Source organism: Kogia breviceps, chromosome 10 (genome assembly GCF_026419965.1).
Source record: "Kogia breviceps isolate mKogBre1 chromosome 10, mKogBre1 haplotype 1, whole genome shotgun sequence".
Classification (NCBI taxonomy): domain Eukaryota; kingdom Metazoa; phylum Chordata; class Mammalia; order Artiodactyla; family Physeteridae; genus Kogia; species Kogia breviceps.
In genome coordinates this window covers 87,394,068-87,419,482 of record NC_081319.1, presented here as the reverse complement: position 1 = coordinate 87,419,482, position 25,415 = coordinate 87,394,068, and the positions used below count along the sequence as shown (strand labels likewise).

Genomic DNA, 25,415 nt, shown 5'->3' with positions numbered 1-25,415 from the left:
TTTGTGGGGAGGAAGGTGATGAAGGTGAGCTCCGTGTCTTACTCTTCCGCCATCTTGAAGCTCCACCAGTCTGGCAGATCAGTTTGATTTCTTTTTTATTTTCTTTTTAAAAAAATTTATTTATTCATTCATTCATTCATTCATTTATGCATGCATACAGCACCAGATCTTAGTTGCCGTGTGTGGGATCTTCAGTTGTGGCATGTGGGATCTTTAGTAGTGGCATGCAAACTCCTAACTGCGGCATGCGGGGTCTAGTTCCCTGACCAGGGATCGAACCCGGGCCCCTGCATTGGGAATGCAGAGTCTTAGCCACTGGACCACCAGGGAAGTCCCATCAAGGACATTCTTAAATGAAATTGATATTTGTTTGTGTGGTGGTAAAGAATACAGTGATGACTAGCATAGTTTGTTGCTACTGCCTTGGTTTGTGCTGAGTCACCAACAGTTTTCGCCACCATTGCTTTTGCACCATCCATGCAATGTCAACATGATAGAAAGGACAAATTTTTTTAGTATTATTATGAAAATTGTTTTGAACTTGTGAACCTCTAAGGGAGTCTCAGGGTCCCCTAGGGGTCCATGGACCATACTTGGAGAATAGCTGGTCTGTAGGAGTGAAGACATGTAGGGCAGCCTGAGGTGTTTCTCCAGCTTTCCTTTGTATGCTCTTCATGATTTTTACACTGTTAATAGATTATGCGTGGCATCAGTGCTAAACTTTCCAGTTAATCCCCTGTGCTTAATTTGGTGATTAAACTATATCCAGAGAAGCTACTAAATACAGTTACTTGAAATATGTAGAGTACTGTCCAAAATCAAGAAACCCTGTCAAAACTTAGAATTTTCCCATGAGTAGATTTTTCCTAATTTCTTAGCTGGAGAATTTTTATTTCATCAGTGAACACCACATTAATGGGGTGGATCGCCATCATCTGCTTTTCTTACTTCATTAAGGGCTAGAACGACTTTTTCATTCCTGAGACTCTAGATCAGAAGTTGGAAATATTTTCTGTAAAGGGCCAGATAGTAAATATCTCAGGCTTTATGAGACAGTCACTGTTACAGTTATGCATCACTGCTCCTGTAGCGTGTAAGCAGTTCTAGACAGTATGTAACTGAATGAGTGTGACTGTGTTTCAGTGAAACATTATTTGCAAAAATATATGTTGTGGGGACTCCCGTGGTGGTCCACTGGTAGAGAATCCACCTTCAAATGCAGGGGACACGGGTTCGATCCCTAGTCAGGGAACTAAGATCCCACATGCCGCAGGGCAACTAAGCCTGCGCGCCACAAGTACTGAGTCCGCAGGCGCCTCAACTAGAGAGGAAGCTGACGTGCTGCGACAAAGAGCCTGCGTGCTTCAACGAAGATCCCACGTGCCGCTACTAAGAGACCCGATGCAGCAAAAAATAAATAAATAAATCATTAAAAAGAATTGTTTAAAAAATATGTTATGTTGTGGGCTGTAGCTTGCTGACTCTTGCTGTAGATCAGTGGCTTCTTATGTGGGATGTATGTAACCAAAGGAAAATGCAAGATGAGCTGTAAAAAACATTCGAACTTCTATTTATTTTTATTGTTGACTCCTTTTAAGATTTCTATCTTGGGGCTTCCCTGGTGGCGCAGTGGTTGAGAGTCTGCCTGCCGATGCAGGGGACACGGGTTTGTGCCCCGGTCCGGGAAGATCCCACATGCCACGGAGCGGTTGGGCCCGTGAGCCATGGCCGCTGAGCCTGCGCGTCCGGAGCCTGTGCTCTGCAACGGGAGAGGCCACGGCAGTGGGAGGCCCACGTACTGCAAAAAAAAAAAAAAAAAAAAAAAGATTTCTATCTTGGTTTTATAATATAAAATGACGATGATATATTTAGTATATAATAACTGAATGTTAAAAAATTAGAGTACTTTTTTCTAAAAAATTAGAAAACTTTTTTACTGTAGTGGGCTTGATTAATAAGAATGGGGGCCTGCGCTAGATGTCATCTCTCTTGCTAATGCCTAAGTAGTTGGCTTTTTTCAGATGTTCTATCTTAATCACCCAAATCTTTAAAGTTTATCTCCTCTTCTTGAGGATTTAATATTTTCCCATGGTTCTTACTCTTAAAATTGAAGCCAGCTTCTGTGTAAAGAGGCTACCCCCAGTCCTGTTAGATGGCCTGTATTAATAGTAGTTTTCTAATCAAGTTGCAACAAATTATATTGGCTGAACATTTCTCTGTATTAGAATGAGCATGCTTACTCATGAAGGAACAGTCTGTACTTAAATGGCACAGTAGTTTGGAAGGATTCATAATGGCAGAATTTGAGTGTTATGGGGGTCATTTGAGAGATTTTACAACGCGCCTTGTTTGTATTTTTCTCATTTGGGTATGAGTTAGGGAGAAGAGAACGGAGGAATTAGAGGTGAAAGAGGAGAGATTAAATGGGCCGTGTGTTGAGCTGGAGTTTGTTAGAAAATAGGGGCAATAGTTCTCATGTACTGATGAATTTTCCCACTGTGGCATTTGGCTCCCATGTATCTCTATTTGATCATAATTCAGGTACAAATAAGCAATTTTGTTTACAGTTAAAATGAGATTCTGCATGCATTTATATGTTGATGTCCCTGAACCTGATCATTTCATCAGACTTCCTTCTAGAAAGCTGTACACATTTCATATAGTCAGTCTGAAAGCTCTCCTGATTGTCCATCATTCAAAACTTTATTTTTCATTCCATTCTTTCTCCCCATTGCATTTAGTCATCAGAGGTAGATGACTTAAGGGTCTTTGAAATCATTAGTGCTCCCAGGATGGAAGTTCCATGGGGGCTGGGCTCTCTCTGTCTTGTTCACACTGTATGACCTGATACTCTGCAGTCAAACCAGTGGCTCAGAGTGAAAGTTTTTCAAGGGAAACTGAACTGCTCTACGATAGCAGATCGGAATCCTGGGAGGCTGAGCGGATTAATTTTTAACACATTTTTGACCAGAGATGTATTGCAGCCAGGGGTGTTAGTTCCTGCAAAAATCCCCCAGTCAATAATGTGTTAAGAGTCTATCAGATTACTCAAATACTTTCTTCCCCATACTCAAGTTGGCAATTATTTCTGTAACGGCACCCAGTTTTGCTCTGCGTTACCTACTCCAATCCAGGGCTAAATCCTGTGTGGATTCCTGTGCAATTCCATCTGTTTCTTTCAGTTCACTCTTTCAGTTCATTGCCTTTTTGCACCCAGGGGTTTGTAACTACTGTTTTCTAGGACCAGCTCAGATACAAAGTGGGAGATCTGGGTCCAGTATGTGGTACTGATGTTAATGTTGCAGGTCTAGCAACAGGGAGGACCAAACATGGTTTTGGCAGCTTTATCATCTGGAGCGCAGAGATGGAAGAAACAGTAATCTCTGTGTGACCCCATCATCACACATAGGAGACGGATTTAGAAGAAGGTGCAGATCTAGGGACAGGGCAGTGCCCATGTCATTGTTCTTATCACAGAGACCTTACTAATGTCCTCACCCTCTGATTTGCCTGGGATCTGCTCTTCTTCAGAGACATGCCCAGTGGTATGATACATGTTATATCACATGACCTGTAGAGCCTCATGTACTGAGAAATAGAGAAGCATATACATCATATTGAGGCTTCTTAGGAGTCATCCAGCATGCTATTCTCTCTTCACTGTAGAGCAGCCTCTCTGTTCCAATATATTCTGCTACCTCACTAGCCCACTCAGGGTCTGCCCAGGAGCTTCAAGGTAGATTTATAAGCAACTTGAATGCTGTAACTGATTAATGAATTAATTGATTCTAACTAACGAACTGTGGCTCCATCAGAATTAAATGTAGGGCCAGGTACCCTGTTCTTGCTGAATAAGCATTCAGGTATGAGGATGACATGGGTCATCCTGGATCTATCCAGTTAGTCTCTGGAGGAGAATAGGAATTAGGAAGTACTTGCCCATTCAGTTATTACTTATAGCTTCCAAAATTTGATTTAAGTGTATCCTTTTTTTTTTTTCTTAAATTAAGTAATTTATTTATGGCTGTGTTGGATCTTAGTTTCCGTGCGAGGGCTTTCTCTAATTGTGGCGAGCGGGGGCCACTCTTCATTGCGGTGCGTGGGGGCCTCTCACTATCGTGGCCTCTCTTGTTATGGAGCACAGGCTCCAGACGCGCAGGCTCAGTAATCGCGGCTCACGGGCCCAGCTGCTCCGCGGCATGTGGTATCTTCCCAGACCAGGGCTCGAACCCGTGTCCCCTGCACTGGCAGGCAGATTCTCAACCACTGCGCCATCAGGGAAGCCCAGTGTATTCTTAAAATTTATTCTAGTTTAGGTATCAGTGGGCCGGAAGGATGGCACAGATTGAAGACGGCTTTGTTATGCATTTCTCATGGGATCTCTCAGTGGCCTGTGGGCTGACATGTTAAAAATGTAATTACACTGTAATTTGGAGTGGCAGGGAACGATGAGGTTAGAGGTAGTGGTGCTGAGGAGAAGAGAATATATAGCTTTAACTACATCGATTTTTCTTGTTCCCTGAAGATTTTTAAGAGGAGCTAATCTTCTCCCTCCTCTAAAGCCTCCGTGACATGCATCATCGAGCTTAAACTTGGCTCATGAGAGCCCAGCCAGCAGTTCATCCCCTTCAGACTCATGTTTTTGTGTTGTCATATTTCATACTCATCAAGGTGATATTCATGTGCCTGATGCTTTCAGGGAAGAGTTTGGAGTGTGGATTAATGTTTGTCAAGGTTGTCCTGAAGACACTGGTATACTTCTTTCCTAATCTAAGCTCCTTCTCTTTATTCCTGCTCTCATTTAAAAAGGAAGAAATGCTGTCTGGAGTGTGGAATCAGAAGCATTAGCTTCTATTTCCATTCCTAAATTTCTGTAAATAATTCTGTAAAACAATGATCTCCAGCCCGGGTCAGATGGACTGTATGGTGAACACAGTAAATGATGATATATTGAGGAATGTGGAGAAAAGAGTAGAACTTGTTTTATGCTTATTTTTTTCTTATCCATTTTATGCATTTTTTTAACTGAGCCTAATAATATAGTAGCACATGTATATAATTTATAGATTAACACACAGATTTGGGGGAGATGTGTGCTCAAAATACTTTTCAGTTAGGAGTGAACGATCAAAAAATTTAGAGAATACCCCTTTAGGCCTCTGGCATGTCCTTGTCTGGGAAGTGTTTCAGATTGTCATATCCATCAAGAGTTGGTGAGTGGTCCAGCTCATGAACTCATTTATATAGACGTATGCATTGATATGTTGATGTCCCCAAACATCAACCTACATCTATATAAATGATCATATCAGGCAGGATGGGTATCCATGACATTAAAAAAATTTTAAAGCTCTCCCACTCCCATTTTCAAACTAGATATAAAGGAGAAAAGTCTAAATTATCCCCAGAAAGGCTATCAAATGAATATGTCAGGAAGAGACTGCTGTGGTCCTGAGTTTTACCGGCCTTTCTGCTACAGAGCATATTTCATTGTGTGCACACAGAAAGCAGGAGAGTGGCAAAACTCTGTATTCTTGCATGAAACACTTCCTTCGAGCCTTTAAATGTTTGTAAGATTTATTGGGGGGAACTCTTCAGTCCTGTGGTATGTGGGCACACTCAGATAATCACAGTATTGTTCATTGGATAATTACTCTGTACCTTTGTGCTTTTCTCGCATTGTAGATTATTGGGCCTGCTGACATCCTTCCAATCTGTCAGTCATTTTTGTTCGTTAACACTGTCCTGGAGTATTTCACACTATTTGAAAGTCACAGTGTTTTTACAGTTTCAGGGAGGAGGCGGGCGGGGGCAAAGGAATAAGGAGGGAAATTTGGCCCCAAAATAATAACTGGAAAACTTGAATTCTTATGAAGTCATCTAGATCATAAAGATCAGGTGAGAAGTTGTAATTCAATAGATTATCTAGAATCTAGAGTGGCAAAGAATGTGGCAAGTGATTTAGACTCCAAATTGCTTGCCAGCTTCTTTGTTTTTGCATTTTAACTTCTTTTAATAGCCCCCCAATATTAGTTTATTTTTGATGTCCAAAGGAATAAGAGGACAATCGTTGTTTAAGAAATCACCTCAGAATACATCTTAGTGTTGGCTTTCAAATTAGAAACTAAGTGGTTGGTTGGATGTAATGAAAGGGGTTGGAAATTTTTGATTTAGAAACCCATGGATATGCCACCCTGGATTCCCCTGTAGAGTAGGTTGAAGACTCTTGACAATATGGAAAGCATCTGACCCATTAGCGAGATGATAGCACAGTGGTTAAGACAACCAGATCATAGGTCACAGCGCCTGGGTCTGAATCCTGTCTCTGTCCAGACTAACTTTGTGACCATGGGCAGCTCGCTAACCTCTCTGTGCCTTGGGAGAGGAGGGTGGGTCTCCATCTATAAAGTGCTGTTAATGACAGTGCCTCCCTCCTGGAGTTACTGTGAAGACTACATAGATTAATGTATTTAAAACACTTCGTGCTAGTCCATTAAAATGTTTAAATAAATACTTGCTATTTTCATATTCTATAAGATTTGCCCTCTTTTTAAATGAACAACTATATTAAGTGACCAGTTTTCTTAATTGAAAGAAAAAGGATTAGAGTTACAGAAGCCCTACATTACAGAAAATTTTAGATATTTCAGAGAGTAGTTTATGGTCTTTTCTGTGTTGCTTCTGTCTTGTCAGTTTTATGCTGGTAATTTCTTCTGGAAAGATAAAAGCGGAATACTTGGTTCTTTTGAGTTTTAAGGGAAAGTTTGGATTATTCGGAGGTGTCAACTGAAATGAGAAATAAGGATCCCAACTTTTATTAGCAACCCCAACTAGAGGCTGGACGTACAACAGCAACAAACCAACTCTATATATAGTACGTTTACGTCAGCAAAAAGTTAGGGGGTAGGAACTGTCTTTTGTCTCTGTTCAGCAGAGTATAAGAAACAATTCTGCCATGTGACCCTCCAGGATATTCACACTGGCTCTTCCTTTTCAGGGTTTGGAGTCTTGAAAGGTTTTTGCTCCCATTTTAAGGAAATGGTAGAAGTGTCACATGAGAACATACATGAGAATACTGTGTTGTGAGGTTGCCAAGACCCAGGAGAGGCTTCCCGCACACCGGCTGTAACTCTTCAAGGCTAACTTCAGATCAGAAGTCACATGGTAATGAAGAGTCATTTAGGAAGTCAAAGCAAAACATAGTGGGATATACAATAAATGCCATGAACTGTTGGCAAAAAGCTGTTAACCACTTCCCACCATGAGAAAATCAGTCAAGATGACTAGCACGGGTGTTTGGAAAGCTTTCTACATCGTGTAATATAATCATTATGTAATATAAGCAGTACTTAGTGAAAACATGGGCAAGAATTGTTCCCGAGTGACACAGACCCCCATCAGAGAAGTGCAGGGAGTTCTCTGCAGCTAGGTGACATCAGCACAGCAGCTGGGAGACGCATGTGAATGCAAATTGAAGATTTATCCAAGATTTGCGTATGTGCTCACTGATAACTGTGCTCTGAGAAAGCCGTCCCGGAAAATGAACTCTCAGAAATGAAATTAGTTATGTAGTGTCTTGTGTGTTTTCTATTTAAGGGGGACCAAATCAGAGGAAGAGGGAGACAGGGAGAATGGGCTAAGCAGCAGCCGTATTATTACCTTTTCTAACCTGGTGTCACACAGCATCACTGGACGACATCTACTTCTGTGTTGTTGCCAATTTTTGACAATTATGAATACAGCTGATATCAACAATACTATTGGGTTGGCCAAAAAGTTCATTTGGGTTTTTCCTTAACATCTTATGGAAAAACTCAGAGGAACTTTTTGGCCAACCCAATATGTAAGTTTTTGTGTAAATAAAAGTTTTTATTTCTCTTGGGTGATACCCAGAATTGAGGTTGCTGGATCGTGGTAAATGTACATAAAACTTAATAAGCTGGGCTTCCCTGGTGGCGCAGTGGTTGAGAGTCCGCCTGCCAATGCAGGGGACATGGGTTCGTGCCCCGGTCTGGGAAGATCCCACATGCCGCAGAGCGGCTGGGCCCGTGAGCCATGGCCGCTGAGCCTGCGCGTCTGGAGCCTGTGCTCCACAACGGGAGAGGCCCAAGTACCGCAAAAAAAAAAAACCAACAAACTTAATAAGCCACTGTCATACTGCTGTTGTCTACCTTGAGTGTGCCATTTGCATTACCATCAGCAGTGTATGAGGTTTCAGTCGCTTTGCATCCTGGTCAGCGCTTGATATTGTCACTTTCTTTTGTTTAAGCAATTCAGTAGGTTTGTAGTGACATCTTATTTTGGCTTTAAATTGTATTTCTCTAATGGCTAATAATTTTGAAAATCTCTCATGTACTTATTTGCCTCCAGTATATTTTCTTTGATGAAGTGTCTGTTTAGAGCTTTCTGCTCATTTGAACAAAATTGAGTTAATCGTTTTTTATTACTGACTTCTGAGAGTTCTTTATGCATTTTGAATACCGAGTCCTTTGTCAGAACTGGGATTTGCAAATATTTTCTTCCAGAATATGGTTGTCTTACCCTTCTCTCAACAGCATCTGTTGCTGAGCAAGACGTTTTGACTTTGATAAAGTCCAGTGTATCAATGTTTTTTCTTTGCTTTTGGCATCAGATATAAAAACTCTTTGACTCTTTGACTAAGCCATACATTACTCTGTTGCCAGTTTCTTCTGGGATGGCGATGTGTCTCATCTAGAAGGCTCACTAACTTGCCGCAAGAATCTTTTGTGACTGCTTTTTCGTGATTAACATCTCATTTGCACAGTAGTACTTCATATTCCCCCTATGCCAGAGGGATTATTTCACTCTATTAGAGTTGCTTGTATTTTCTGAGCCTTCTGCCAGGCTGTGCTGGATGGTTAGTATCACGGGGGGAGGGGCTATCGTGCTGTGTTCACTGTGGCCTCAACCCAGCGATTCATGCACTGCGGGTGGCACACGCTGGATCTGTGAATGGATGGAGTTGCTGGTCATTTTCGAGTTCCCATGCCTTTGCACATGCTCTTCCTAATTACTTGAAACCCTCTCTTCCCTTTTCCCTGCCTGGTTGGCCCCTTCCTATCTCTCAAGCCTTGTGGACCCTTCCCCATTTGCTCCAGGATGAAGTGCTTATGTCCTCCTGTGTTCTTAGGGCACTTTGAACATGCTCCCTTTTCAGCATGTCTCCCGTGGTGCTGCAGATAGCTGAGGAGGGGTCTTTCTGCACCACTGGAGAGCTGCCCTTACTCATCACTGAACCCTCAGACCCTAATATCCCTACCTAGGAATCAGTAGGTACTAAATAAATGTTTATTGAATGAATTACGGTATATGTATGTCCTTTTCTAATTTATTTTTAACATTAAAAAGCCTAGGCATTAACATAATTTAGAGAAACATGGTGGGCAGACCATGCCAGCATGCACGAGTCTCCATCATCTTCATGGACATTTTTTCTATAATAAAATTTTGTTTACACCATCCATAGAGCATTTAATTTTCTGATTCTTTTAGATTATGAATATGGATCATTATAGATAAATTTAAAAATATAGTACAAAAATTCTATTAGAAAAAAATATTCATATCATCTTTAATGCTACCACCCAGGCAAGGTATTCTCGTAACATTTTGCTATACTTTTCTTCTTAAAAAAACGACAACACAGTGTCTATATTTGTGTGTATTTATATCTATCATTTTATATGTAGTTTTTACTAATAACACTCATTGGCTCTGATCACACAAGTATGCACCTGTAACGCTGTATACTTTTAAGATTTAATATTGTACTCCAAACATTTCTGGTGTCATTAAGTGTTAGGTTTGACTTTTAGTGTGCCAGAATATTATTTTCAAGGTTTTTGCATGTCATATATAGAGATGGTGCTGTCCTACCCACTGCATTAACGTGAAACCTGGTTCTGTTAATGATGTGCCCTTCCACTCCTGGAAATGAATTCATTATGACAAAAGCCAGCTGTACTTCAAGTCATATCACGTGACAGAACGAAATACACAATAAAGAGGTTCTGAAGTGTAGTCACTACTTGACATTAAATCCACAAAAGGAGATGGGATGAGAATGATTTGCCATAGTTCCTGAATGGGGAAGTACAGGTGAGGACTCTCAGATACCGTGGGCTTGGGGGGCCCTGCATTGTAAGGTGGAATTCACTCCCAGAGAAGCTGCAACTGTCATTAGACGTCAGGGAGAAATGCTGGGACTTGTTCTGAGCCCTTGGTCGGTGGAGAGAGATGAGAGAGTGGAGACCCTAAAACAACTATGGGAAGAATTGTTTTTGTTTTTTAATCTGAAACTCCTTTTTTTTAAATCTAAAACTTAGCAAAGTTAATAAAGAGGCTTTTTGGTGGAAAAGATGGCACGTGGAACCACTTGACTAAGACTAATTCCTTGGCGTTTTCTCTAACACCTGTGGATGCTCATTTCCCTTTTTAAGGCAGATGTGATGAAACTACACACACGTGCTTCAGAGGCTGGGTTTCGACTGTCCCTTTGGCCTAGTTTCACTATATTTCTCTGAGCATCTATTTCTTCATCTGTAAAATGTAAACAATAATACCTCCTAGTGTTGTTTTGAGATTTAAATGAGCTGTTGTTTGAGATTTAAATGTAAAGTGCCTAGCATGGGGCCTCGTACCTTGAAGCTTGAAATAATAGTGATTTTCAGTTCTCTTTCCACTTCTATCTTTCGTTTCTATTTCAGTAAAAATTTGTTCATTGGCTGCTTGTCATGCCCTGAGGGTAAAACTGATATGGCCTCCCTGAAGCTACAAAACTGAAATAGACAGGGAAGTTGTTTTCAAAGAACTTAACAACCTGGGGTGATAAGGAATAGATGTTTAAGCATCAAATTATACTATAAGACAGAATAAAATAAATGCTAAGTAGAGGTGTAAATATTGTGCTGGTTGAGGTGACTTGGGGGAACTTATAGAGGAGAGGATTATGATATAGACGTTGAAAGATACATGGATTTTCATAGCTGAACACAGCTTTTTTTAATTTTTAATTTTTTTTAACTTTTAATTTTATACTGGAGTGTAGTTGATTAACAATGCTGTGATAGTTTCAGGTGTACAGCAAAGTGGTTCAGTTATACATTTTCCCATTTAGGTTGTTGCATGATACTGAGCAGAGTTCCCTGGGCTCTACAGTAGGCCCTTGTTTATATCCATTTTAAATATAGCAGTGTGTACATGTCAGTCCCAAACTCCCTAACTATTCCTTCCCCCCACCCTTCTTCCCTCCTAGTAAAAGATAACTCTGATTGTGAAATTGCATGTGTTTGGTGAGTAGTGAATTGTCTGCTTTTTGGCTTGAGCATGAGTTAGGGGCTGGAAAAGTAGTGTGGTGGCAGATCTCTGATACAAATAGCTTCACTCTATGGCTGAAGAACTTGTATGAAGCATAAGACAAAAAAAACACCTGGGCTGTCTCATGTGTATAATCAGTACTAAGAACTGCAAGCAAGGTACCATACGGTTGTGGGATGCTTGCCAATAAGCATTGGGGATCCCATCTGATGTCACTTATTATCAGGCTAGATACTGTCCTTGCTTGCCATATAAACTCCTCTAGCTAGGGAGCATATGATATACTTGATGGGGAAAGAACTTATGAAGGAGCAGTCTAAAGAAATAGGACCTGTTAGTATGGAATCAGACATATGATTTCTCTTAGAGTAAGGAGGTTCTTCAAACAAACACTGCTACCAACCTCTTTTTCTTTGGAAATAGGAATCAGAGTCCCTAGAGGTAATTTACCTTCAACTTGTAGGAATTCTGCTTACATCATCCTGAAGATCTGTCCTAGAGAATTTAATTGTTGTCTGGGGGTCAAAATAGATATAGCTGAATGTTGTGCTTATAAATAATAGAAATTAACAGGTAAACTGGGATGTCATAGATTAAAAAGTCAAGCGCCAATATGGCTACTGTAAGGGCGCTTTCATATATTTTGTTATTTCTGCTTCTAGGGACCTAATACCTATCATTGCTGCTCTGGAGTACAATCAGTGGTTCACTAAGCTGTCCTCTAAGGATCTAAAACTGGTAAGTAATTGAAGATGTTGCTTAGCTTTGCTGAATTTCAAAAACCTGATAATTATAATAATTATATAAAAACACAACACACATTTGTTTTTCTACCACGCTGGTGAGCTGCATACATGTTATATTTTCTTATAAATGATCTGCAGAACATTTTATAAAGTTTGTAATGTGAGATGCTTCAGAGAAGTACTTCCTCATGTTTTCAGCTGCTTTAGGCAATTTTAGATGATGAACAGAAAGACACATTTAGTGGAGCCTTCAGTACACACTCATTCTGTTGGCAAAGACTATTAAAGTTACATTTGCACAGCTGCAGTTAGCAAGTTTTATGTTCCTGTCTTGCATTCCATCTCCACAAAGCTTCCCTTCCTGAGAATTTAGGAAAATATTACTAAGGTAGAGTTGGTCTGGTTGAATTAAGATAGTTAACATTAATTTTCTAGATGAGTTTTTGGGCAGGTTTCTATGTAAGAAAAGGAAATCAAGGTGAAATCTGTTAGTTTTCATTAAGGCATGGGGGAGCCTAAGTTTTGGTCTGTTTTACTATTGGAAATAAGATGCTCTGTTGGGTTGTTGTTGTTTTGTTTGGTTTTGTTTGCAAATTCAAAGCAGCCATATGCACAGTTGCTTGTCCATGAGTTAGCTTTCTGCTGCTTCATTTTAGCACAGAAGATAATTTAGATGTTGTTTTATTGGAGACTCTTACAGTCAAGCCTCCAACTTTCAGAGGTCATAGAAACTGAGGGTTTAAGATTTTAAAAGTGAAGAGATTAGGATTTGGATTGAGACATGGATCTGTTGAAAGTGGAGGGTTGAGATTTGCTGGCGGCCAGACTGTTGGTTCTCTGAACTTGCCTGGCATGCGAGTGGCTTAAGGCGTTATAGGTATGAGCATGGGCAGATCTCATTTGGGGATTATTAAGAGCCAGTGTGGTAGACAAAAAGAGTGTGAGCTTGGAAACCCAGAAATCTGGGTTTCAGATTCTGACTCTTATTACAAGGCTGTGTGACCTTAGATACATTACTTGACCTTCCAGGGCCTCTGTTTCCTGCGTCCCTATTATTGTGAGCTAGTTGGAGCTCATGTCTTATCAGAATCCGTGGCTCAATAGCTACACAGTAAAAATTGGTTTAATAAATAGATGGCAAATGAGTTTGTTGAATGAATGAATGGACATAGCAATATAACTGTTTTGCAGGTTACTGAGATGAGTAAATAATGTGTAGAGAAATTCTAACAATGCCTAACGTATTACAGGCATGTCACAATCAGATTAGCAAAGAGGCTGAGAAATGAACAAATGGGGGAGCATGAATTATGGAAACTGTATCAGCTACATGGCCGGGGGTGGTGGTGGTATCTGAGGTCAGTGATGATTGAGGTACGGATGGTGACCTCCCAGGGAACAAACAGACAGCCGTGATGGGAGACCTGGGAACAGAAGCCTCTCCTTGCTGTTTGCAGGGATGGGCACCATTTGCAGGACTGAACCAGCAGAGATTCCAGGTGCGCGAGGGGAGCCGTTTTGAGGAATGAGAAGTAGATTAGCCCAGGGGTTGTGGGATCAGAGAAAACAATGCTTTGCTACCAAGTCAGTTTTCCTGGTTCATTCAGACATTCACCTAAGCCCATGATTTTCAAAATGGGGCATAAGAGAGCTATGAGGAAGTTGTGGATATCCCACTTTTGGAAATTGTCCCAAATCACTAGTACCGGGCCACCGATGCTGCCATTCTGTCATTATTCCTCCCAGCCAGCATCTCCTTTTAACTGCCTTAGATGTTTAGGGAAGAAAACACGTACCTAATTATTTCAGTCTTGGCCAGACAAAGCATGTCAGTGTCCATATGCTTTCTTGGGTGTCCCGGGATGGCAGGAAGTGGAGTGACAGGATTTGAGGATTGCCCTCACTGCTTATCTATTAATTGAGATTTAAACATAAAAATGCAAATGTGCATAGTTTAATATTTGGTATTTAAAAATGAAAAATGGTCTTTGGGCTATCTCTCTGCAAGTTTGCAAAAAGAATACTAGCAATTCTTCCATGTTTGTTACTCAAAGTTAAAAAGAAGTGATAGGGACTTCCCTGGTGGCGCAGTGGTTAAGAATCCACCTGCCCATGCAGGGCACACGGGTTCGAGCCCTGGTCCGGGAAGATCCCACATGCCGCAGAGCAACTAAGCCCGTGTGCCACAACTACTGAGCCTGCGCTCTAGAGCCATGAGCCACAACTATTGAGCCTGTGTGCTACAACTACTGAAGCCCGTGCGCCTAGAGCCCGTGCTCCGCAACAAGAGAAGCCATCGCAATAAGAAGCCGGTGCACCCCAACGAAGAGTAGCCCCTGCTCGCTGCAACTAGAGGAAGCCCGCATGCAACAATGAAGACCCAACACAGCCAAAATGAGAAATTTAAAAAAAAAAAAAAAAAGAAGAAAAAAGAAAAGAAATGATACTTTCCCCTTTGATGGCTCTACAGTATACAATCTCAGAACATTTTCTAACACCTGGTTTATTTGAGGCAAAGGAAGGCATTACACCCTCTGTGAATTTTTTAAAACACGAAGTGTAAAAAGAAGTAACCTTCTCTCAAGTTATATGAATTCTCTGGGTTGTTAATTCTCTGGGTTGTTAAGATTGCTGCTTGCTCAGTAGAAGTCTCCTGAGCTTAAGGTACCACAGGAAAAATATGACATATGCTTTATGCTGATCTTATGAAGCCAGTTAGCAGTCAGTATCCTAAATTTAAATGGAGGGATAGAGGGATTTTTTTTTGAAGATATGCTGAATATGCAATTAGGACCAAGATTCTGGACTCATTAAATTAGCAGTAGAATTGAGGTCTTGCTCAGCGCTCTTTGTTTTAGAATTTAGGCAACTCAGTGAGCATCATTGGGTCTTTTAAAATCGTTTAAAAATGATATGGTTGGGCTGGATAATGCACGTGGTTCCTCTTAGTTCCAAATTTTCATATTTGTTTTATTTTGGATTAGTTGATTTCTTATTTTATAGTGATTCTTCTAGTTCTTATACTGTACATTTTATTTTTATTTTTAAATTTTTTTTAAAAGTTGATTTTCTTTTTTAAAAAATTTATTTTATTTATTTTTATTTTTTTGGCTATGTTGGGTCTTCGTTGCTGCGTGCGGGCTATGTCTATTTGAGGCGAACAGGGCTACTCTTAGTTGTGGTGCGCGGGCTTCTCATTGTTCTCTTGTTGCACAGCATGGCTCTAGGCATGCAGGCTTCAGTAGTTGTGGTGTGCGGGCTCGGTAGTTGTGGCTCACGGACTCTAGAGCTCAGGCTTAGTAGTTGTGGCACACGGGCTTAGTTGCTTTGCAGCATGGGGGATCTTCCTGGACCAGGGCTTGAACCCGTGTCCCCTGCATTGGCAAGCAGATTCTTAACCACTGCACCACCAGGGAAGTCCTACATTTGATTTTTAAATAAATACAAGCTCTTAGAGAGTCATTGTATTAATTTGTTAAAAAACATTTTCCCTAAATCTGTATATGTAGTGCTGAACATGAAGTAGACATTTGGGGAAGACAACATAATGGTAACATTTACTTGTTATCTAGGTTTGTATGTGTATCTCTTTAAAATGTCCATCACTTTATATTCTTTGGTGTAGCAAATAATGCTTTTCATGTAGTTGGCACTTAATAAAAAGTAGCAAAATTAATGTAATCATGAATGACTTATTACACCTCTCCCCTACTAGCATCTTAAAGAAAAGTTGGACACACTTTTTACATTAAAAAAAACACTTATTACAGTAACTATGCCCAATGCGTAAATGAAAGCCCTGCTTCACATCCTGGCTTTGGTAAATTACTTTTCTGGATGCTCTGAGGTAGCCCTGGAACAGTAATGATACCATGGATTGTTTCTGGAAATTGGAATAATCTTCGCAAAAACATGTCTGAGTAATCGCTTTTTTTTTTTAATGGTACACGGGCCTCTCACTGTTGTGGCCTCTCCCGTTGCGGAGCACAGGCTCCGGACGTGCAGGCCCAGCGGCCACGGCTCGCGGGCCCAGCTGCTCTGCGGCATGTGGGATCTTCCCGGACGGGGGCATGAATCTGCGTCCCCTGCATCGGCAGGTGGACTCTCAACCACTGCGCCACCAGGGAAACCCAGTAATCACTTTTTATCATGACGACACAGAATAAGATCAGTTCCTCTGGTTTTATATTGTAAGGCCAAGAATTATACTGATAAGGGGGTCACCATTTTGAAAATCACCACTGTCAGCATAATATAAATTGCAGGCATTGGGTCACTTGGAATTAATTTTCCTCTCCCCTCATCAATCTGTGGGACACATTAGAAGCCCAGGAATAGTGTGAAAGCAACGTCATAGACCCAATGGGATCAAGCAGCACAGAAGAATTATAACAGCCTTAAATGCTGGGTGACTTGGTGGTTTTTCCAAGTCAGTTTTTCTAAAGGCTACTTGACTGGAGAACTTTTGCTATATTTTATACTGTTCCCATAATAGTTAATCCAGTTGGGTATTTATGAACTGATAAATCAAAGAACTATAATATTTTTATGTGGTATTTTAAGAAAAGAAACTGCTTTGACATTTGTATGCATGACACAGAAAATGATTTCTTTCTCTGTCTCTTTTAAAAATAATATAAAGGATTTAAATAGACCCTAGATTATAATGACATTTAAATATCACTTTTTAATGTCCAAATAATTTTAAGGTCAGGAGCCACCTTAACTTTTGGAATAAGGCAGGATATAAGTAAATATAAAACATGAATAAATAAAAATTTAAAAGAAAAAATTATGCACAATTCTACCAGAGCACAACTCTTCATTTTTCACAGTCCCCTCAAGACCTTTGCTACATACCTTACCTATTTCAATTGTTGTAATCTTTATTAAACATTTTATTTTAATTATGCATTTTCGTTTAACATTATATCATGAGAATTTAAAATATTGTGACAGATGTAAGTTTACAACTACATAATTTTTGTAAACATGAGGTTTATTAACATGAGACCATTAATTACTGAAGTCTTTCTTATTACCTTACCCTAGTTTAGAGATTACTAATAGGAACATCGTAATACCTAACGATTATCAAGTGGTTATTCAGCCTCCCTTTTAAAGTACATGACATCTTTAATTTTCTTAATTACAAAAAGGGAATAAGAATACTTAATTAACAGTTTTATAATGAAATACACGTAAAGGGCTTAGCTCAGTAAAGAGAGCCTCCTCCTCCTCCTCATCACCACTGTTGCTACCACTCAGTCTTTAGTTCGTTATTTTGGATATCACTTTCTTGGAAATTCCTTTTGGTTTTCCCAGGATTGGGTGAGATATGCCTCTGTATGCCCATAGCACTACCAAAAATGGCCTTTCTATTTTTCTATTTCTATATTTCTATTTTTCTATTGTAATTGTTTATTTCCTTCTTGTCTGATTGCCTTCCGGAGGGTACACTCTTGAAGGCAGAGACTTTGTCCTCTACGTTGTATTCCCAGGACCTTCATCATGAGGGTGTGCGGTAGTAGATGTTGAGTCATAGTTTGTTGAATGCATGATTTATTTAACTAAAACTTTGCATCTGCATAGATTTATGACAGTGAAGTGAGATTATTTTTAGACTTATGACATGGTCAAAGAATATTTTCTGTTATAGTCCACTGATGTCTGCGAACAGATCTTGAGGGTGGTGAGTAGGTCCAATCGACTGGAAGAACTGGTGTTGGAAAACGCTGGACTTAGAACGTGAGTATTTCCTGAATACATGAATGTGTTGCTTTAAAACATTTTGCCATTTCCTCTAAAATTAATATATAGTTTTGAGAAAAAAGTTAGGCTACTCACGTATAGAGTATAGTGTATTCCCTTCTTAAAAAAAGTCCGTGATCCCCTTCATTATCATGAAGGTCAAGGATTTTCTAACACCTTTTGCGGTTGTGTCACACAGTAGTTTTGAGGGTACATAAGTATAGTGGTTAAGAGCATGGACCCTTGAGCCAGATGCCTGATGGCTTTGGGAAAATTGTTTCAGTTCTCTGTGCCTCAGTCTCTTCATCTTTAAGGTGGAGATAATAATAATGCCTACTTTATAGACTATGGTAGTAAGGATAATGAATTAATACATGGGATGTTTAGAAAAGTATCTTTCGTATTATAGATGCCATGTGTTAGCTTTTACTAGTATCATTAATGGTAGTCATAGTAATAACCCATTTCATAGGATGTTACTGCTTTGTTTTGAGCTGTTTTAGCCATTTCTCTCCCTTTTCAGATTCATACTTAAATAATCTTCATCTAGTGGTTCAGTAACCAATACCCAAGCCTTACCAGGGGCAGGCAAGTTTGAATCTGCTGGAGTAAAGACTTTACTGCTACTACGTGAGGAGGGTTGACAGTCTTTTTTTTTTTTTTTTTTTTTTTTTTTTTTTGCGGTACCCGGGCCTCTCACTGTTGTGGCCTCTCCCGTTGCGGAGCACAGGCTCCGGACGCGCAGGCTCAGTGGCCATGGCTCACGGGCCCAGCCGCTCCGCTGCATGTGGCATCTTCCTGGACCGGGGCACGAACCCGTGTCCCCCGCATCGGCAGGCGGACACCCAACCACTGCGCCACCAGGGAAGCTGGGTTGACAGTTTCATAGTCATAGCACTTAGTGCGTTATTTTACGTTAAACACACCTGAAATAGTGATTTTTGACTTTTGTTAAAATATAGTGCTAGCAACTGTAGCCTTTAAATTCAATGATTAGGGCAGTCAGTTTTGCATTCATGATTATTGCATGAAATTAGAACTGATATAGTGAATAACCTACTGTACTTTTCATGAAAAGGAGGTTCAGTTCAGGATTTGTTTTTTAAGTCATGAAGGAGCCAAATAGTACTACTAATAGCATCCTGCAGTGTGTCTTTAAAGGGGCAATTATATATTTTCTTTTTTCTTTTGAATGAAGTTTTGACTGATCAAGATGAACCATATTCTAGCTATGGCTTTACAGACTCTCTAATGAGGATATGAACCTAGTGTAAATAGATTGGTTCTTAACAAATATATGATATATAGGTTAATATTGTAAAGAATGCTTTTCTCTTTTTGGATTTCACCCTAGCTATTCTAGCTTTAAATTTTTTATTTGATCAGTTTTACACTTTGTGTTATTTCATCTGACTGTTTTGTTTACTTGCAGAGATTTTGCACAAAAACTGGCCAGTGCTCTAGCACATAATCCCAACTCAGGACTCCATACGATCAACCTTGCTGGCAACCCACTGGAGGATCGAGGTACCGTAACATTGACGTGACCATTGATGCCAGAACTGTAAGAGGATTAGGGAGTTTTAATTAAGCCCTGCCTGCCTGAAGAAGAGTGTCAAGCTTAGTTGTAATTATGTTATAAATGCTGCTGATGCCCTTGTTGGCTTCTAATTCTTTGCACCCTTTTGTGAAAATACTCATGCTACAGTTTTATCAGCTGATAAACTATTCTTGAAGTGACACAGATGGAAAGGAGGATATTATTTTTATTTATTATTTTTATTGAAGTCTAGTTGATTTACAATGTTGTGTTAATTTCTGCTGTACAACCAAGTGACTCAGTTATACACATATATACATTCTTTTTTTTTTTTTTTTTTTTTTTTTGCTGTACGTGGGCCTCTCACCGCTGTGGCCTCTCTCGTTGAGGAGCACAGGCTCCGGACGCACAGGCCCAGCGGCCATGGCTCATGGGCCCAGCCGCTCCATGGCACGCGGGATTCTCCCAGACCGGGGCACGAACCCGCGTCCCCTGCATCGGCAGGCGGACTCCCAACCACTGCGCCACCAGGGAAGCCCTACATTCTCTTTTATATTCTTTTCCATTATGGTTTATCCCAGGATACTGAATATAGTTCCCTGTGCTATACAGTAGGACCATGTTGTCTATCCATTCCAAACAAAATAGTTTGCATCTACTAACCCCAGACTCCCAGTCCATCTCTCCCCCACCTCCCCTCCCCCTTGGCATCCACATGTCTGTTCTCTATGTCTGTGAGTCTGTTTCTGTTTTGTAGATATGTTCATTTGTGTCATATTTTAGATTCTGCATATAAGTGATATGGCATTTGTCTTTCTCGGAAAGAGGATATTATTTTTAAACTACTGTATTGGTTTTTTATTGCTGGGTAACAAATTACCACAAGCGTGGCAGCTTAAGGTGACACAGATTTATTATGACACAGTGTTTTGGGGTCAGAAGTCTGGGTAGAGGTTAGGTGGGTTCTCAGTGTCATGAGGCATACATCAAGCTGTTAGCTGGGGCTGTGAACTTATCTGTGACCTGGGGTCTTCCTCAAGCTCACTGGTTGTTGGCAGAATCAGTTTCCTGAGGCTGTAGGACTAGGTCATTATTTTCTTGCTCGCTGCTTGCCAGGGACCACTCCCGGCACCTGGAGGCTGTGTTCAGGTCCTTGCCATGTAGTCCCCTCCTCTCACAACATGCTTGTCTGCCTCGCGTTCCAGGCCAGCAGAAGCACATCTCTCTGATGCTCTACTTTCTTTTAGTCCACTCACCTGTTTGAGTCAGACCCACCCAAGACGATCTCCCTTTTGATCAACTTGGAGTGGACTGATTAGTAACCTAATCACATTCACTATCCCAGCATATTCATTGGTCTGCCCACACACTTGAAGAAATTATAGCGGGTGCGTTTACCAGGGGGCAGGAATCTTGAGGACCATCTTACAATTGTGACCATCACAAATGTTTTAAAATTTTTAACAAGATTTGAATGTAAGAATAGAGAGAAGTTGAAGGACTAGATTTCATGATGAGGCAAAAGAAGTTTTCATTAAAAGTGTTTGTGTGAGTAGAGGGAAGAGTCAGTAGGTCTAGAAAGTGAAACTTGAGAGTTTGAATTCGCAGTAGGGGAACATTGATGGATGAGGTTTACGATGAAGTAGCTTTATCTCGAGAGGGACTACTTCATTTTCATTATCTGTTGCAGATGTTTTCCAGCATTGTTGAATAAGGGCCTTTCATCTTGTGATGTTATATATTTGATGAGGATTAACTATTAAACTGAGCTGAAGATACTGATATAGACATTCAATTCTGCTTTTTTATTCCTGATATTGACATTGTTCTTCATTGAAAAAGATACCCATGTGGTATCCAAACAAACATTCGAAGAGGAACTTCCCAGCATCTGAAGTAGTGAACCTAAAGGAAGGTTGAGACTGAATTGGAAAATGAGTTCACATGAAAGACACTCTCATAGATATATAGGGCAAAGCTGAAAATAATGGATCCATAACCCTGCAACAGGAGTTTCTCTGGGGTTTAGTCTTTTCTTTAAGAAAAACAACTATTCTATTACTCGAATGCTACAAAGAGGTGACTGTAATAAAGTGGAAACCATATAAATCACCTTCTATAGACATGAGGGCTGTTTGGCTTTTGTTTTTAAGATGGAAGGGACTCAAACATTTTTATCTACTCACAGGACAAAATCAGTAGTTGTTCAATGCCAGTTGCTAAGGATGTGAAATCCAGAGTGCAGTAAGGGACACTCCTTAGTCATCAGGCAAACACAAATTCAAACCACATTGAGATACCACTTCAGAGCCAATAGTTTGCCTATAATCAACGTAAGTGTTGGAGAGGATGTGGGAAATGGGAACTCATGCATTACTGGCAGCAGTGTAAAATGGGGCAGCCTCTTTGGATACTGGTTAACCAGTTGCTTCAAAAGTTCAACACAAATTTGCTTGATGACCCAGCAAGTCCATTTCTAGGTGTTACCCGAGAGAAATGAAACCTGTGTCCACAAGAAGACTCGTGAATGAATGTTGATAGCAGTGTTATTCATGATCGCCCCAAAGTGGAAACCCAAACGCCCATTACTGGTGAGGGGATAAACAAAATATGGTTGTGTCTGTACTGTGGAACACTACTCAGTAGCACGAGAGAACGTGGCACAGATCCTGCCTAAGACACGGTTGAAGCCCCCAAAACGTTATGCTCAGTTAAAGAAGCCAGACCCCAAAGACCTCTTTGGGCCAGAAGCCAGACCCCAAAGACCTCTTGTTATTGTTTGGGTTTGGGAGGCAGTGAGGGGCGTAATGAGTCTGAGGCCCTTCATCTTTCTTGTCACGTGCATCATGTGCCCTGAGGTGCAGCCCTACTGGACAGCCTTACCTACTGGACCCTCTCCTTCGGTTTAAACTCCCGCAACAGTGCTTCCTTCATTCTGCCGCATTGTAATTAGATGTGGATGTTTCTCCACCAGCTTAGTTCTCTTCCCGACTTCTGTCTGTCATTGTCTCCTGACCTTCTAAGACACACTACCTCTAGCCTAAGACCTTGTACGTAATCAATAAATATTTTCTTTAAATTGAATTTGATTTCATTTAATTGAATTCCCTCTTGTGGTTTTTAAATTGCAGTTGAAAACCATGGTGAAGTTTATAGAGATTTCTTTTGTACAGAGTCAGAACATGCATTCAGAGATGACATCTCCCTGCCTCTCTCCTCCACTTTCCTACCTGTGTGACCTGATTTTGTGCATCTTTTCACCTACCTGCAGTCTGTTCCCAGGTGTTAGAACCATGAATCCTTCCAAGGATGTTTTGCACAGCTTGATGTGTAGATACTGACTCTTCCGGGTGTTTTCTGCTCACTTACATTCAAGTTTTGACACTCCTGACACGTTTCTGCCCCCTCTAATTCATTCGTTGCTGTGTTTGCCGGTGCTCTGGGACAATTGCCAGCACCTGTATTCCCCACCTTTTTTCACTCTTGGGACTGACCCTCCTGAACACAAATTCTTTACAGGCTATTTTTTTCATCCAGGCTAAATATCTGAAAGAGATTGGTAGCTTTTCTGCTCCTGGATGGAAAGTCCACAAGAAATCCAACTGAGTGTAGAATATGTATAGAAACTTCAAAATAGGGAAAAATTTTCATGACTTTTTTTCTGAGCTTTTCAATGGAAAACAATAAAAAAGCGTGGGGGAGGAGTTTGCAATTGAATTGTTTAGTCTATAAAGAGAGACGGAGCCCAGGAAGATTATTTACAAGGAATTGCAAAGAAACACAAGGCAGTTTGGCAGCCTAGAATTCTGGAGGAATTTAAGCACCAAGTGGAATTTGATTTTGTACCTGAGCCATCCTTTCAGGGACTTATTTGGAAACTTTAGAGAGGAAGTTTGGCTCCTAGCTTTGTGATATGAAAGTTGATGCAGCAAAGCCCCGATATTTACAGCTCAGCTTCCCTGTCAGCCTCATGCGCAGAGGACAGGCAGCCTTCTGTTGTTAAGGTGCTTGGGGTGAAGGAGGTTGAAGTATGATTTAGTAGGAGGGGTGTAGTGTGTATGGGCAACGTTTCCAACGCTGGATGCCCCCTTCCGCTCTGCGAGAGCCCCACAGGGCAGTGAATGGACCACACACATGCACGAGCTCCTCTTATCCTGTTGGTGGGGCCGGTCCTGCTCCCCAGCTTGCTCTTGGCCTTAGTCTAGCCCAGTGTGTTTTCAGATTGTAGGTCAAGACCTGGTAAGCATTTTTAAAAAAAGAAGAAGAAATAGAGTAGAAAATATCAGAATGCATTGTTCAGGAAAACTTGGATTTTAGTTTTCTGTTACATGTGTATGTGTTTATTTTGGTATGAGGTTCCTGCATCATGATGACACATCTCTTTCTTTATGTGGGTCACGGTCGAAAAGGCTTGGAACTCCCTGTTCTAGCTGAACTTCATTAACTAGTTCTGTGGTGAGTCCTCTGGGCTGACCTAGTATCTGAACCAGGGTGTTTCAGTCATCACCTCGTGACTAATCCTTTGGATATGATGACTTTTTGGATCAAAGTTGAGTGTTTCTGGGGAATGCAACTCTTCTCTCTGCTCATTTCACACACTTTCCTTCCCTAAATGTCACAAGCTCTGTGTTCTGTTCTCCCTAGTTACCCTTCCCAGTTATCCTAGATTTTATGATCTTAGCCTCATCAGGAATGTCTGTCCTTATTTCCTCCCATCACTTTGTTCTAAATTGGATTATTTTGTTTAAAGATGATTTAGATTCCTGTCTTGGAGTGTTTTTCTTTTGGAAATGTTGACCTGAAGCACCCAAATATTATTTTTTTTCCCTCCAACCATCTAGTGGTGGCTCTGATTTGATTTTCTGGATGAGACAAGATAAATAGATTCTAGAATTGTCCCTTACATTTTGGGGTGCTGTAGATCTTTCATATCTCAGTGTATACCAGTGGATTTTGGAGTCAAAATACATAGGTTCAAATGTGGGCTTCTCTACTTTACATCTGAGTTTCCTTTGACTAGTTACCTAACTTCTCTATGCCTCAGATTCCCCATCTCTAAAATAATAATAGCACCTCCTACATAACGGTGTTCTAAGGATTAAGTGAGATAATACACATAAAAGCCATAAGAATCGCCTGTCACATACTATGCACTCAGTAAGTGTTAACTTTTACTACCATATTTGATTCATAAAATAGTCTTGTGAAGTTAAATGGCACAAATGTTATTATTCCCCTTTACAGATTAGGAAACCATGTTTACATAATTTGGAAAAGCTTGCAGAGTCATACCTAGTACCGACAGACGCTTGTTCAGAATTGCCTTAGTGATCAATCAGTCAGCCTCTTATACTGTGGTTGGGATTTTCTGATTTGGCTGTCTAGATTTCCCTTGGAAGTGGAAGGAAATAATTTTGTGTATGTGATTTGGAAAACATTGGCTTTTCCCATAGCATGTAAATGCTTTTTTTTTTTTTTTCCTGGTACGCGGGCCTCTCACTGTTGTGGCCTCTCCCGTTGCGGAGCACAGGCTCCGGACGCGCCGGCCCAGTGGCCATGGCTCACGGGCCCAGCTGCTCTGCCGCATGTGGGATCCTCCGGGACCGAGGCACGAACCTGTGTCCCCTGCATTGGCAGGCGGACTCTCAACCACTGCGCCACCAGGGAAGCCCCAATGCATTTTCTTAATCACTTTGATATTTAAAGAGGCCAGGTTTCTGCGTAACAGCTACTCAGCAGAAAGTACTTTTGTTTAGAGTCATGATTTCAGCCATATTTAATTGATATTTTTATGGTTATACAAGGTAAAACAGTATTTTAAAAACTGCATAGATTTGGATTTTATGGCATTCAAAAATTAAGTGTGTTGACTATTTTTTCCCACTAGTCTTTTATTCCTATATTCCTAGTTCTTGAATCTCTTTTTCTCAGTCTTGTTTTTGAAATGGAAATACTCCATCGTGTTTTATTTATTTACTTAGGTTTTTTTTTTTTTTTTTTTAGTGTTTCTGAACTCTCCAGGGAGGCCACTGGAATTAGTA

The 25,415-nt window shown here is 40.6% G+C and overlaps 1 protein-coding gene across 9 annotated transcripts in view; it reads left to right on the top strand.

Moving 5' to 3' along the window:
• CARMIL1 (capping protein regulator and myosin 1 linker 1) overlaps nt 1–25,415 on the top strand; it is a 326,341-nt gene that overhangs the window by 160,342 nt on the left and 140,584 nt on the right. For all 9 annotated transcript variants that reach the window (XM_067006576.1, XM_067006574.1, XM_067006577.1 and 6 more), the window contains 3 exons: nt 12,000–12,075; nt 17,743–17,831; nt 19,267–19,361. In XM_067006576.1, the coding sequence (XP_066862677.1) occupies nt 12,000–12,075; nt 17,743–17,831; nt 19,267–19,361 (260 nt within the window). The remainder of the gene's footprint in view (nt 1–11,999; nt 12,076–17,742; nt 17,832–19,266; nt 19,362–25,415) is intronic.